The sequence below is a fragment of the Vipera berus genome (genome assembly GCF_964194415.1).
Source record: "Vipera berus genome assembly, chromosome: 2".
Classification (NCBI taxonomy): domain Eukaryota; kingdom Metazoa; phylum Chordata; class Lepidosauria; order Squamata; family Viperidae; genus Vipera; species Vipera berus.
In genome coordinates, this window is record NC_138203.1 from 25,497,822 (window position 1) to 25,513,760 (window position 15,939).

General features: G+C 38.9%; 2 protein-coding genes and 1 pseudogene across 7 annotated transcripts in view; 2 read left to right on the top strand and 1 right to left on the bottom strand.

Annotated features, from left to right (window-relative positions):
- Positions 1-2,054, top strand: part of MTREX (Mtr4 exosome RNA helicase) — a gene marked incomplete at its 3' end in the record, with an annotated part of 51,914 nt that extends 49,860 nt beyond the window's left edge. For 2 of the 3 annotated variants that reach the window (XM_081317109.1, XM_081317112.1), the window contains one exon: positions 1,355-1,527. In XM_081317109.1, the coding sequence (XP_081173235.1) occupies positions 1,355-1,527 (173 nt within the window). Of the gene's footprint in view, positions 1-1,354; positions 1,528-1,830 lie in introns of those variants that run through there. The other variant, XM_081317110.1, reaches the window with a different exon arrangement.
- Positions 505-15,939, bottom strand: part of PLPP1 (phospholipid phosphatase 1) — an 80,208-nt gene continuing 64,773 nt past the window's right edge. For all 3 annotated transcript variants that reach the window (XM_081317113.1, XM_081317114.1, XM_081317115.1), the window contains exons 5-6: positions 2,815-2,991; positions 505-2,401 (exon numbers count right to left, since the gene is read on the bottom strand). In XM_081317113.1, the coding sequence (XP_081173239.1) occupies positions 2,270-2,401; positions 2,815-2,991 (309 nt within the window). In that variant the 3' untranslated portion in view covers positions 505-2,269. The remainder of the gene's footprint in view (positions 2,402-2,814; positions 2,992-15,939) is intronic.
- Positions 7,038-11,044, top strand: LOC308661892 (SKA complex subunit 1-like; annotated as a pseudogene). The gene has a single exon. The product of its transcript is annotated as an SKA complex subunit 1-like (transcript).

Below are 15,939 nucleotides of genomic sequence, written 5' to 3' on the forward strand. Positions count from 1 at the left end.
CATGCGATAAAATTTTTTCCAGTAAGCAAATTTGTTATTTTTAAATGGGAGACCAGAACTGCACAACGGGCTAGATTTGTTGAAGTTCAACAACTGGGCAGAGTAGGATGATTAAATTCTGTTAAGCTGCCCACAAAAGCAATTTCCATTGTTAAGGTAGAAAGTTATGTAAAACATAAACAAGGCACTGAGGATAGCAGCTTAACTTTTTTTTTGTCAAATCCCATTAAAATTGCAAATATTTATTTCCAGATATCAGATAAGCAAACAAAAATGGTTCCAAACATGAGCAGTAATACTGAAAGGCATTTTTCTGTCACAGCAAAGTACACTGAATTAAAGTTTTAATGACACATTGTCAGTTTGGAGAGAAAATACAAGCGGCAGGTTCAGTGAGCACGTGCTCACTGAATATCTTGGCAAAAGGAATTCATTTGGTGCCTGATTTGATGTAATACTTGCTCTATGATATGACCACAAGGAAGATTCCTAGATGTCAACATATTCTTTATAGTTTTTTCATATCAAACCTTGTCAGCAGGAATTATTTCTTTCTTGAACTAATAAGTTTGCTCAAAGTTCTGAAGAGGTCAGTGTTCCAAGCTCTTGTGGCTCAGATTTGTTTCTTTTTGATAACTGACTCCATATGACTTTTTAAAAGAGTTGCTGGATTTTTAATCAAGCAATCACACTTAATCTTTCAAATTGATGAAATTGTTCATTACAGGCCTCATTTCTTCAAATTCTCATCAATAGCAAAAAAAAAAATTATCCCCTGCCTTAATCTATACCCACTTAGGCTACTTTTACAGTTCCAGCCCACAAGTTTCCCAGAATGTTTAAAACAAGACATACCTTTCATCAGGTGTCATTGCAGAATATAAAAATATACAGGAGAGAGATAGGTAGATTCTGGGTTCCCTTTTTTAAATTATCTGCATTCACAATAAATTTGTGACATATGCTAAGGCTGAAATATAATACATGAAATATTTCCTTCCCAAAGCACAGAATGAGAGAGGGAGGGCTGACTTGGAATGCCCCAAAGACCACAAAGCCCCCATATTAAGCATGAATTTCAGGGATGGTTAGCCAAAGCCCATCATACATAAAGGAAATACTCCTGTGGATTTCAGAGCCATTTTTAAACTTTGTTACACTCCTTCTCTGCTTCTGATAAAGAGAATTGAATGAATGAGCTTGATTTTATGAACAGCTCCACAAAAAAAACCCCACAATAGAGGCAACAGTCCTATTCTATTTACTTCATAGAAAGGGCCCCATTACTTTGCAGAAAATGATTAACACGAATATCTATCTACCTATTTTTATCTATGTATATTTCCTCATTCAGGTAGCATAATTCGATGTATGAGGAGGCTAGAAGAATTGCTTAGACAGATGTGCCAAGCAGCAAAGGCCATTGGAAATACAGAACTGGAAAACAAATTTGCAGAAGGTTTGTATGTACAATATTATATAAATATGTGCACCTTAAAATGTAGAATATATTTACAAGCAGTTTAAAATTGCTTGGCTGTAAGCCAAAGTATTCCATTTGAACTGAACATGCCTATTATAATCTGCTGTTGCTGAGTTTGAAAGGGGGTGGGGAGAGGTTATCTAGGAGTCTGCTAATGTTTCCATAGCAATCAAAATAGTTGTACAATATCTTGACGTGGAAATTGGGAGAAAATAAGATATTTTGAAAATTCAGGACTGGACTTTAGTTTCCTTTTACTAGATCTTATTATCATGAGCAAGTAAGTAGTATGTGACTACAATTATGTCATTAACATTGGATATATTCTTTTTTTTAATTCTCAACAGGAATTACAAAAATCAAGAGAGACATTGTGTTTGCTGCAAGTCTTTATCTATAAGAAGAATGTGTGGTGTCTGAACAGTCTTCATTCTGCAGCAGTTACTCTAAAAAAGAGCCACTAAAATTACCAGTGCTTCCTCTTCCAAGCAAGACAGATTCTTATTTTGAATGTATTTCATTGCTGTTTGTAATAAGTATTACATATTATTTTAATTAAAAAAATAGTCAGGATACTGTGTTATAAAGCATAAGCTTGAACCAATAGAAATTTAAGGTTTTTAAATACATTGTTGTTAACTATATACATGTAAAGTGAGCACTTAAGAGGTATAGCAGCAGCAGTCCCTTCAAAAGGCATTTATTTCTTTTTTACATAGACCAGAAATATTTGTGAAATTTTCCTTTTAAATAGGAGATTTCGCAGGATAATAGCTCTTGAACATATCACGGCTGGTGATTACTGCCATAGTGATTTCCATTGGTAGGTGTCTCATGTAGAGTTGTATGTGAATCTTCTTCCTCCTTCTGTTTAAATGTACGGCCTCTCTCTTTGAAGAAATCTGAGACATATACAACCTGTAGGGACACAATAATTGTGTCAGCAGATAGAACAGTACTTACACTGTTGTTAACTATCCTTCTGTACACATCAGCCACTGGGTATACTCAAACTGGAAGGCTTTCTCTAGAAGTGATGGCTGACACTCAACGATTTACAGAGCAAATAGGGAGAAAAAAATTGATACGTGGGATAGTGAAATCTGGTAAAAGGCTGCTTTGTTCTCCAGTATTGACAAATGCAAATGCAAATGCAAACTTCATGTCATCTTTTTCCCATTGCAGTTAACCTATGACACATGGAACTGGCAGTTTAAATATATGAAAGCCCCTTTGTGATTTATTTCAGTTGGGGGGGGAACCCCAAAAAGGGTTAAATCAAATTAGCTTGTTTGAAAATGGAAATGATCAAAAAAATGTTGCAGACTTACGATAAGGGTTGCTACCAGTGCTCCCTGGATAAGTCCAGTCAACACGTCGCTCCAGTGATGTTTGTAATCAGAAACACGGGAGAGGCCCACATAAATGGATGCAGCAATAAGTCCAAACTGGACCGTAGGACGCAAAAGTCTTGCCCAGTCACCTTTCATTCTGGCCTGGAGATAAAGCTGAAACCCAAAAGGCACACTTTCAGCAAGATCTGTCAAAAGTTAAACATTTTTTGTAGAAAATACAATCACCTAATGGATAGTAATGGATGTAGTACTGGCATCGCAGAAGGCAGATAGATCACCTTGCTAAGATAAGTGTAAAGACAACTTGAGCGCTGTTTCTTCATATTCAGTATTGTGCTTAATATTTTTTACAGACATCCTTTCTATCAGCCTGTATATATATAGATATATATGTGTGTGTGTGTGTGTGTGTATAAAGTGTTGCCCATTTTTAAATTCAAAGTGGTACGGTTTCAGTAATAAGTTACAAATGTCATGGTTGTCTTTTCTGAATAAGGAAATAGTCAATGCCACAATCATTTGACAGTCACTGTGAAAAACATCTTGCCAAGTATTCTGAGGTGTCTAATAGTTATCTTAGTTATGGGAATATTAATCACAAAATAATGACCAGTAGCAGTAATGACCAGAACCAGAGATGGCATTTTCCTAAAGGCGCTTCCACTTTTTTTCAGGATGGTCACAAAAGTGCTCCTTCTTACCGAGCTGTGGCCTAGAATTGACCTTTCAGACCGTAGTTCCTTAATATCCATCAAGGAGGAGCACAAAAATATTGGCAAGTAATTTATTCACATACACTATAACTATTCAACAAATAATTATATGGTGTCCTGGGCATGGCCACGAAAAATACTAACAGAGGCAAACCATTGTGTCGTCACACATGCTATGAACTGAACGGCAAATTGCATGTGTGCTTCCAAAGATAAATATGAAAAGCTGCCTTCCTTGCTAGAAACATTAGATCTATCTGAATGAATACACATACACATGTTTCTGAAACTAGTGATTACATCACCCTTTTGGTACTCATCTGTGTCATTCTGCTATAAAAAGACTGAAGTTTAATGCTACCGGTATATGTAGCCATTTTTAAATAACCAGGTAAGTTTTTCACAGATTGAAACTTTTACTTGGTCTGGCTTTCTTAAATGTTTGTATGATTGAAGTTTAAGACATTCTGCAGACATATTCTTCAGAGATGAATGCAGGAGTTTTGACACTAAGGCAGGTATGAAGTTCAACATAGCAAAATTGCATAGTGGTGTTCCAAACCAAACAGTTTTCTCTAGACCTTTTTTGTGACTCTAACCGTTACACTAATGTAAACCATTTATTTCCAATGAGAACTAGAGCCAGGAGTAATTCTGATGGTCTAAAAAAAGCAGGCTGGCATTCATCCTTTTTTCCAGTTTAGGAATTCCAACGAAGACATTGAAAAATGCTTTACTTGGCTAACATGGTTTCCACACACAAGCAATTGCTATAGTTGGCAGAGCGACATTACACATGTAGGAGGGAAGGTGGTATATGTGGTTATGAGTGGGAGAAAAGGTGGAACCTTAAGACAGTCATTTAGAAACTTGTGGTTCAAACACAAAACCGGTTGAGTGCCTGGGATCTAGGTGGTAACTGGTAGGATTTCATCCTACTTGCCAATATGTCAAAATTGAATGAGTGATTAAAATGTGGTGTTTGAACCTCCCTGAAGTAGAAATGGTTTCATAAAGCAGGACTCTGAACAACTGAGATGGCAAAACAGGAAACGTGGCTTTAATGTTTATTCATGGATTTTATTTCCATATGTTAGGGCACTAAGTTGCTCAGGGTTTTGCCAGGCTCCAGGCGGAAATAAAGGAGAAACAGCATTTGCTGCACTATCTCTCTTCAGATGTTAAAAGAAAGTGATTAATGAGGAAATAAATTCTAAATACATTTACGACTGAGGCAAATTAAGTGATATGGGATTCTTCTAAGGTTGGAAGGGGTTGGGTCCAGCATATCTGTGATTTTTCAGGGCACATCACTTTCTGGGCCTATCATGAAAGCCCCGAAGCCTAAAAGTATGGCAAGAGGTAGGATGACCATAGAGTTCCTCTGAGATCAGATCTCTATAAACTCATCCTAAAGCTTCAAAGTGTCTTTTTTTAACATTTACACAAGATATTGTATTAAAACTGGAAAGATTCTGTACTCTTTCCTTTATCTGCAATAAGTAATTTGCAATCATATTCATGTTACCACCAAGTTTCACATCTTTCAGAAGCTGTTAATTGAATTCCATTAGGTGTTTCAAGGTGGATATTGCAAGTTTAGGTAGCTAATGATTTAATACATTAGAATCTTTTAAAATTGGAGTGGCATATAAATTGGATAAATAATACACTGAGGTGAGCCAAGACTTATATTTCATTTTCTTCAGCAATTGGGATGTTTCCAATGGCTTTTTCATGAACATTGTGCAAAGCTTTTGGGTTATGCCAATTGCAGGGGAGAAGCAGGAGTACCAAGGGTTAAATGGTTACAGCAGAGTGGGAGTTTGAAAGATGCTGGTCATGGAGACATCAGTGCCAAGGCATTTCTAAGCTTGCTGGCCCTGAGCAAAAGGATGGAGGCAAATGACTTGTTTATAAATTTACAACCGAACCATTTTTCTACCCTATTCCAAAAATGGTTATATTATATTACATGTTGCATTTACAGGCTACATTTAAAAGTTCTTTTATTAATTTAAAATGACCTCCGTTAGGTCATGAACACCCATAGGTTACATCAAGATATGTTTAGGCAAGTTAGGTAACCTTTACCCATAATTAAACATACAATCTTTTCTACAAATATATTAAGTACCCTATTCCTGGTTTTTTGATCCAAGACGTTTTCATTGGAAGTTGAAATGCAGCCCTTATTCCACTACATTCCCTTTTCAAAAAGTACTATAGATCCATTTAATATATTTCCAAGAAAAGAAACACTTGCCTTCTAAGGTTAAATATCACAGCCAGCAAACTTAAAAGGGTTTTTGGAACCACCATTAAATAGTTGTAGAAGATCCGACAAAAAATGAGTAATATGTAATTATTTCTAGTCATTTTCTCCAGTTCTTCATTCACAGACTACGCAATCCTCTGGATGTAAATACAGAGCTGCCTCAACAGGACAGACTGATTTAAAAAAAAAAATTGGGGGGGAGGGGAGATTCTTCTTAGTGCTTGGTTATGATGTGCTCCACCACAGCAAAATTTTCCACTACAGTGCTGATCTTGCTAAGGGTCTCCACAGAATTATACTCTGCAATAAGATCTCACACAATCTTGACTTAAGAGCTTATAAGATGCAGGCCACGCATTATTTTTGTTTTAATATCTACAAAGAACTACTGAACGAAAGAATAGAGGAGGTGTATGTCTGCAGGAGTCAGACTTCAAACAGGCTGTGAGATAATTTTTAAGAATTAAACCATTGTAGCTTCAAGTCTCTTTTGTCATATACACTAAAAATAAATCAGATGCTTGCAGATCATGTTTAAAGCCAAGACCATAGAAAATGGGGGATTTTAACTGATGTGATCATCTAATTCATAGCCCTGTCTTGTACAGTGACACCTACGATTAATAATTCTGCTGAATACAAGCCATGCTGAAACAGAGGGATGGTGCATAAGAATTTACTGATAGTTTAGTTACAGTTCTGCAGTTTTATGTATTATGTTATATAGAATTGCTGAAGATCTCTCTCTCCAATTATAAGGGCAAGCAGAGGAAAAAGATACTGATGTTCATAACAGATCATTATCACCCAGGGAAGCCATTTAATGAAGTGGGCCCCAAAATGGTAAAAGGTTGCCCAGGCCACATTTTAAAGTCACCTAAAAGAACACTTTGAATCCTAGTCCTGGTTTTGCTTTACAGGGTTAAATTCTATTCATGTTTTTGTTGGTGTGTGTTTATAATCCTCAATGTAATGAAAGCAGCAGAGAGGAAAAGGATCCAAACATAACAACACTTGGTCTGAACAAGAAAAATTTAGATCACCAATCCCTTCTTTAAATTTCTTCGTTGTTTTTTTTCCTGTTCTTGACGTGCTAAGACACACCCCTTTATTTCTATAGGCTCATGTATGGACTTTGTTGAATGTTTGCAAATCTCATACCCTATTCTTTGAAAATATTTAAACAAACAGCCTTGGTGGAGCAGTGGGCTAATGCCTCCTTAAGTAACACCAGCTGCCTGCAATTAGTGCAGGTTCGCATCCCACCAGGCTCAAGGTTGACTCAGCCTTCCATCCTTCTGAGGTAGGTAAAATGAGGACCCAGATTGTTGGGGGCAATTAAGCTGACTTTGTAATAATGCCGCTTGGGGGGAGGTGAAAGCCCTAATAAGCAGGCATATACATAGAATGAAGGCTACTGCTAAGCTTGTAAGCCGCACTGAGTCTTCGGAGAAGGGCGGGATATAAATGGAATTTAAAAAAAAATAAAAAAAAATTGGAGGCAGCACCAAAAAAGGGTCAACTGATTTGGTCAATAAACACAAAGAGGTTGTATTTTGGTTCAAAGGTAGGCAAATGATTGAACTAACTCCACCTTAAAATTTCTTGGGGACATTTAAATCCAGTCAGCTAGCCCATTTTGCAGAGCTCATCTGTTAAGCAAAAGATGACAAGTGGCTGAAATAGCCTCTCCACTGCCAAGGTCTGCGCAGAACATACCTCTAAAACTTAGCCTATAATGGCCAAACTATGCCTACTGCTGTTGCCTTAACCAATAGGCCCTCCTGCTGCAGGCTCTCCTAGGATACTAGACACCAGGGATAACATTTAAATATGGTGCTTTCCTACACATGGAAATTTGCAAGCCTCAGCTGATTCAAAAACTGTTCCCCACTAGTTCTGAAGAGATGCACTAGTCAGGACTCAATGTTTCCTTAATCTGTAATAAATGTACCTGCAGTTTCTTTGAAGTGGCTATACATTGGTATTTTTAATTATTAAGAGTAGGAAAACTGTTATCAAACAACATTTTACCCAGAGATGAGGAGAATTTTTTCCATTGTTTTTCAGGTCACAAAGCCCTTTAAAGAGGGAGGAGTATTGTGCAGAGATCAGTTTAGCTAACCACATCATAGTAGGTCGTCTCTTCAAGAGTTCAAAAGAAAAGAAGTTAACAGCATATGCTATTCATAAAAAGGAAGATGTGATAAGATGGACTTTTAAAGCATTGTGTGAAAACCCCAAACTATTTTATAACAGAAAGCAGAGTTACCTAGCAAAATACTCAGTTATCATTGAATCTTATCAAGATGACAAACATACTATCTTGTGAGGTTATCTGAGATTGCATTGAGGTCAGGCTCCTCTGTGTTGTGAGCGCCATCATTCTTGCCCTACTTGGGGCCCAGCGGTCAAGGAGGTAACAGGAGACTAGATCTAGGTAATGTTTATTGTCTCTTTGGAAGAGGAATTTTGCCATTTCCCTTGAAGGAAGCCATGATATGTATCCTCAATGAGTGATTCCTTGACCCTGCCATTCTGGAGAAATAATAACTTGTATCCAACCTCTCATTACAAGGAAAGTTTGTTTAGAAGTTGGTGTGGAGGATTATATATACCTGAGTTTCTTCATCGAGGATGGATGTGAGTATAGAAAAAAAAAATAGCACACAGTCAGATATATGCAGTTTTTTCAAGTATTTTTCCACATAAGGAAACCCTAGTTTAAATAGATCACATACAAAAGCCAAAACGTCAAATCTGTAACATTGACACATATGTCATACATTTCTCATAGATGGGCTTTATGCCAATAAATAAGCAGAATATATCCACAACCGACAATGAATTTGATACATTTTAAGTAATAATAAATGGTCATTACACATGTTCCAAGCACTTAAAATACAGCTAACACATGTCTGCTAAGTAATAATCATTGCCACACAGACACATTACAGAAGAGATAAAAGCTCTGCATTTCACTAAGGGCCAAAAAGACATGGATAAGATTGTATCTATAGCTTTCCCCCTCCCCCATGCACTTAAAAGCAGTTGGACTCGGTTTTCTTCAAGACAGCAGCAGTTGGGGGGGCTTTTGTTCTTGCCTTGGAACAACACCACCACCCTGAAAAAAAAAGCTAAAATTCTTCCCCCACAATTTGTTAACAACACCCTTCATATGGCTAAAAAAAATCTTCATCACCACTACAAGGCAGCAAGAGATACTCATTTGCTGCTGATTGTCGAGAATATCACAGCCCAAAGCTGGTGGCCCCACATCTTTGGAAACCAAAATTCATGGGGAGCAGAAAAGGGCACACCCTCCTTTTACATGCCCCTCCCCCTTATATTGTCTTTAAACTGGGGAAGCTTAAGAATTTTAACAGCTACTTTATAATCAGAAAGGAATGACTACTTTTTTATGACTCTCAAAACTTTGGGTTGAGACCAACCCAAAATGTATTAACCATTGATTTAAAAGTAAAAAAGGAAGATCAAACATAAAACACAAGCTAAAGAATATTACAAATATTATTGCCGCTGTTGTTACCACTGTAACCTGTGTCTCTAGGTTAAAGAAGTACAGTATTATTGTCTATAACTAAGGCATAAATCTAAAAATTTAAAACAGAAATAGGTTATAATAAAACATGATAGTGTCATCTAGCTACTATATATGAATATATTTAGTAACGGTCAAAAGCTCAGCACTGTTATACTCAATAAAACAGTGCCAACCATTATGAGAGTAGAATTCCCTCCATAACTCTAGTCTTTCTCCACTGACGAAACTTGGTCTCAATGTACTGTATCATACCAGGAGACCTATTAATGATAGCCACCTTCCTGCCATAGTTGTCACTTGCACTGATGATTGGTTATTTACAGACAAATCCTCGATAGGCCTTGCCATGGCAGCTACAGACTTCAGAGATACCAAGCCTCTCACCCCAAGAATCCCAGCAATGCATGCACAACCTCTGCTGATCCACTAAGGCACAACACTATTCAGTTTGCATCTTGCCACTGCCGCTGTTCTTGTTGACCCCACATTTGGAATCTTGTTGAATGTGAGAAAGTCTCTGCTGGAGGGAAGTTCTCGGTTTTGCGTGGATTGGCGACTCCGGAGATGACGGAGGGGGAGGAGGCGGGGGCGAGCCTGGCCTCGTCCGGTGAGCTTGACGCAAAAACATCTACAATCTCTTCAAACTTGTGCTTTCATCTCAATTCCAGTATCACAAATATAAAGAAGTCATTTCTGCTGAGAAAAATAGGCAAGGACTCGTCTTTGAAGACAGTGCTCAATAAGGTAGTCCATGAAATAATTCTCTTAAATAGCCTCCTCAATAAATTGGAAGAGGAGTATCATCATCAGAGGAGACTACAGAAAAAACTCAAGGAGCTGCAGGAGTCGGTCGAGAGGGACTATTTGGAAACCCAGCATTTTGCAGAAAATATGCCGATTTACCTTCCCCAAGCCACACAAGGCAGTTCGATAAGCACAACTCTGAAGGAGAAGGAACCTTGCAAGGCCGAAGAGAATAAATCCTCAAAGAAGTCAGCCAAAGTCTCCAAGTGAATCAGAGAAACCCCCTTCATAACGGCAGAGGAGTTTGAGAACATTCCCTCGTACATGAAAGGCCGATTCACACTCAGCCAAGTGAACATGGTCGTTGCCAAGATTGACAAAGCCATTGCTACCAAACACAGCATCCTGCGCCAGCCGGTGAAAACCATGGTGAACGCAACCAGGAATCTCTACTACCGATTCCAGGAAGAAGAAACCGAAGACACAAAAGGTGAATATTTTATTGTGGAGGCTGATATTGAAGAGTTCACCCAGATGAAGGTTGAGAAACGTTTTCACAGAATGCTGACTATCTTGCGACATTGCCATCGAGTGCAGGAAATCCGAGGATCCCGGCTTGTCCACTATGCCATCTGCTAAAAATTATTGGTCACTCTTGTGGACGTTTGGTTTTGACCATGCTGCATCTTTGTTTTGCTTCCTTCCTGCCATTATTATTAGAAAAGACGGGTTTTGTTGGCATTACTAACATGTTTGTTATGGGACAAAGATTTTAGGTTTGTGCAGTGATTGAGACAGCGAACCAATAAATAAACATTTGGAATCTTCCATGATCACCACTTCCTCAGTTTTATAATCCTTCAACCAACAACCAACCATACATCCTCTCTGCTGTCCTGATATGAATCTTCTAATCTTACTTTCATTTCCTCTAGCATTTCTAGTTCCACTCAGTAGGACTTTCACTTAAATGTCCTTTCCACTACAATCACTTTATAATCATCACCATCATCATCATCTCAAGCAGAACTAAAAGCAATGGATAGGAAGACCAGAAAAATAATGACAATGAATCATGCCCTTCATCCACACAGTGACATTGACAGACTCTATCTACCAAAGCAAATAGGTGGACGTGGAATGTTGCAAGTACATAAGATGGTTGAAGAAGAAAAAATGGCTTTGGAAGAATATCTGAAGGACAATGATGAAGATGCACTGAAATTAGTATATCAGGAAGGCTTACTGACTACTGGAGAGACCAAACTGGCCTACAAGAAAGACCAAACGAAGAACAGAATAGAGGCATGGGAAGACAAAGCACTACATGGCCAGTACATTAAAAAAATAGCTGGGAAAGCAGATAATAACAAGACCTGGCAATGGCTAAGAGCAGGAAAGTTGAAGAAAGAGACCAAGGGACTAATTCTGACTGCAGAAGACCAAGCCTTAAGGACAAATGCATACAAAGTCAAAATTGAGAAGACAGCAAGTGCCCCCTATGCAAAGAAGCTGAGGAAACAGTGGACCACCTGGTAAGCTGCTGCAAGAAGATCGCACAGACTGACTACAAGCAGCAGCATGACAAAGTAACAACAATGGTACATTGGAAGATCTGCAAGAAATATCATTTGCCTGTAAGTAAGAACTGGTGGGATCATAAAATAGAGAAAGTCATACAAATGATAAAGTTAAACTGCTCTGGGACTTCAGAATTCAAACAGACAAGCACCTGCAACATAACACCCCAGATTTAACAATTGTCAATAAGAAAGACAAAAAAGTCTGGACAGTGGACGTGGCAGTGCCTAGAGACAGCAGGATAGACGAGAAAGAACTGGAGAAGATAACAAAATACAAAGACCTACAAATAGAAATAGAAAGACTGTGGCAAAGGCAAGCAAGGCTAGTACCAATAGTAATAGGCGCCTTGGGTGCAATCCCAAAACAACTGGAGCACCACTTGAACACCACTGGCATTGACAAATTTGCCATTAGTCAATTACAAAAGGCAGCCTTACTAGGAACTGCTTCCATCCTGCGACAATATCTGTAATACCATCAAACATCCACATCTGCCTATCCCAGGTCCTTGGTAAGGACTCGATAGGTAGACAAAAATGCCAAATCCAGTCTGAACATCTGGCTGACTGTGATGATTAATAATGATGATGGTGGTGGTGGTGGTGGTGGAAGGGAGCTTTGAGGTCTTCTAGTCCAACCCCCTTCTCAGGCAGGAAACCCTTGTTCCTACCAAGCTGAATTACCTCTACTCTCTGTGTTATCTTACAGAGAGTAATATAAAGTAAAATCTAACTCTCTCAAGTGCAAGATCTGAACTAAAGCATACCCACCAAATATCCAAGCTATGCATAAAACTTTCCAACAAAAGTGAGCTTATCACCGCTTAAATAATTGCTTTCATGATCTACCTTTTTGTAACTTTGGACTTCCATTAGAAATTCAAAATACATTCCATCACAACCTTTTGAGTTTTTACTAGAACAAGATGGTTGCATTCAAAGAATGTTAGAACTGCCTTGCAAAATCATAGCGATGATGAATCTAATCCTGGATTGTAGTTCCAACAGCAATCATTCAGTTACTTCTGTGCATTTGTGAACAGCCATTTGGCTGCTCAAAAGAAAACCTCAATATTTTGGACAGATGAATAAATAGGAAACACTGGATGATTATATAGACTAGATCTCCCTCTCTCCTTCCCTCCCTCTTTCTCTCTCTTCTTCCACCCAAAGTTGTTGATATATTACAAGTGTATGCTTAGAAAGAATGTCTAGTAAAAATCAAGGGATACTAACTTTTGCATGTTATGTGACTTGTATGCCTAATTGCGTACAGTCACTCATGCGCTCGTGACCTCTCGGTTAGACTACTGCAACGCTCTCTACATGGGGCTGCCCTTGAGGACCACTCGGAGGCTCCAACTGGTGCAGAATGCAGCCGTGAGAGTTGTGTTGGGGGTGTCCCGATACTCCCATGTTACACCTCTGCTCCGTGAGCTGCATTGGCTTCCAGTTGCCTTCTGGGTGAGATTCAAGGTGCTGGTAATGACCTACAAAGCCCTACATGGCATGGGTCCGGAGTACCTTAGGGAGCACCTGCGGCCGGCATCAACCTCCCTCCGCCCAGTGCGCTCCGACAGAGAGGGCCTCCTCAGGGTGCCACCGGTCAGAGAATGCCGACTGGTGGCCCCCAGGGGGAAGGCGTTCTCTGTGGGTGCGCCTGATCTGTGGAACCGTTTACCGGTTGAGCTCCAGATGGCCCCCGACCTTCGCTCCTTCCGACATGATCTAAAAACCTATTTGTTTGAACAAGCCGGCCTGGTCTGATGGGTTTGGGTTTTAATTATTGTTTTTAAGTAATTTATTTATTGTATTTGGGCACTATGGTTTAATCTGTTCTTAATTTTTGTATTTTGGTATTTATTGCCCTGTTCACCGCCCTGAGTCCTTCGGGAGAAGGGCGGTATACAAATTAAATTAAATAAATAAAATAAATAAATTTTCAAATCCCTGCCAATTGTTAGGATTAAGGTTATCTGCTCTGCCAAATAATTCCCTTGGCTTCCATGAGGCCAGAAAAGCAGCATTCCCTTAACAGACTCACTGAAAGTTTCCTTCAGGCTCAGTCAAGGACTGTTACTGCTGAGAAGAGCCAAAGAAGGTAAAAATTGCAAGTTGAACATGATGCCTAGGGACTGCATCCATGCAGCCTTCCTGACAGCCATACAAAATTAATTGTCACTGCCTTCTTATGGCCTTTTTAAATTATTTCCCAATCTATGTTAGAGAGCTAAAATTCCCAAGCAGTCCCCCATCCCAGCTGACACTGCTTAACATATGCAGTTGGTAAAGTGTCATCTACTAAGACTATAGCAGTAAAATAGGAATAAAAAATAACTGAGAATTCTTGAATTTGAAATAAATACATAAACCATGTATTTATGAAATAAGCGTCTTATGTATACTTCAACTTACAACCATTTAACAACTATTTGAAGATATGACAGCCCTGAAAAAAGTACTTTATGACCAGTCCTCACACTTAAGACCATTGCAGCGTTCTTGTGCTCAAGTGATTAAAATTTGGGCATTTGGCAACTGACATGTATTTACTACAACTGCAGTGTCTCAAGTAACATGATTGTCATTTGTGACTTCCCAGAGGGCTTCCAACAAGCAAAGTCAATGTGGGAAGCTGGATTTGTTTAATGACGACAATGATTCACTGAACAACCATGGCAAAAAGGTCATAAAATCAGATGCAACCCATTTAATAATCATATTGCTGTGCAGCTCCTGTCCCATTTGTGGTTCTAAGTTGAGCATTCTCTCTATTAACATTGCTGAAAAGAAACAGCAATACTATGCCCAATGAATTCTGATAATTTCTGAATTTATGTAAATTACTAGATAACAAATTTAAAGACAGCATAACATGAATTTCATTTTATAAGAAGTAAAAGATAACATTTCTTGGAGTCCAGCTTGATTCCTGGTGACTTCATGGACACAGCCATGGGGTTTTCTTTAAACTACACAGAAGTGCTTTGCCAATGTCTTTTTCTGGGCCTTTTCCTCTCTATTGCACAGTCTACTGTGCTAGGAGTCCTTGGAAGTCTTCTATCCAAAGACTAAGCAGTCTCACCATACTTAATTTCTGAGCCCAAGGGCTGAAATGCAGTAACAGACCTCTGCAAGGTGACTTTATTCCTTGTGGCTACATCACTGCAGCCTTCTTAGGAGCCATATGGAAGCAATTTGCCATTGCTTTCTTCCCAATCTAGCCTGCATCCCTGGGATATCCTATAGGTCTTGCCATAAGTATTAACCAAACCCTCTTCTACTTAGCTTCTTACTCAGATTGGGTCAGCCAGGTTCTGCCATCAGCTAAGTCCTGATAAGAAACATGCATATGGTACCAATTATGATGGTATCTATCTGTATATCTGTTCTAAAGCATAATATGACAAAGTCAGCTAAAATTAACTTTTTTAAGGCTTAGCCTGCTATGCAAGCCAACTCATTTGATTAGTTTACCATTTGACATCTTGTACAAATACAGGTTAAGATAATCATATAAATGCAGCCTGTATATATTCTGGAAGAATTTCTGAAGAAGAGCTTGGGAGTGAAGGTTGTAGAAAGGAGAGGAAAATGTTTATTCACATGCTCCTGAATTTCAAGTTGTGTTACAATATAGGTTTGTGTGCACCTTTTTTAGCAGATCAAAGGCTACCCATTAAAACACAGTAGTGCTAGAGGGGGTCAGAAAGGACCAAAAACTTCAGTGAGAACAGTAACTACGCTGGCCCAAATGAACCCTTGCTTCAAAAGCATATGGACCTTCTTACAATCTGGAGGAATTTAAAGGGGAGAAGTTGAAGAGAATACTCTGACGGAATAAGGAGAGCCTGAAGTGCCAACAGTTTCTTCAGAACTGCAATCTAGTTGTCAATGTGGCTGGATTGCACAATTGTAGTTTTTGGGTTGGCTTTGGGATTTTGTCTGTGTGCACAGTCAGTCACACTAGCATATGTGAGATTCCTTTGGTCCTCAAGAGGCTGGAGTTTGAAGCGTCTGCTTATGATTTATCCAAGCTGTGAGTAATGCCACATGTGAGGAACTGGGGAGTCACGAGCAGCAGACTCACAGCTGGAGCCAAGCGTGCAAGCGGCGGGATGAAGCAGCTTGGAAAGAACATTTGAAACAGGTTAGCAGATGTAGCCGACTGAAAGGGAACAAAATCCTGCACTATCCAATGGAGAGTACATCTGT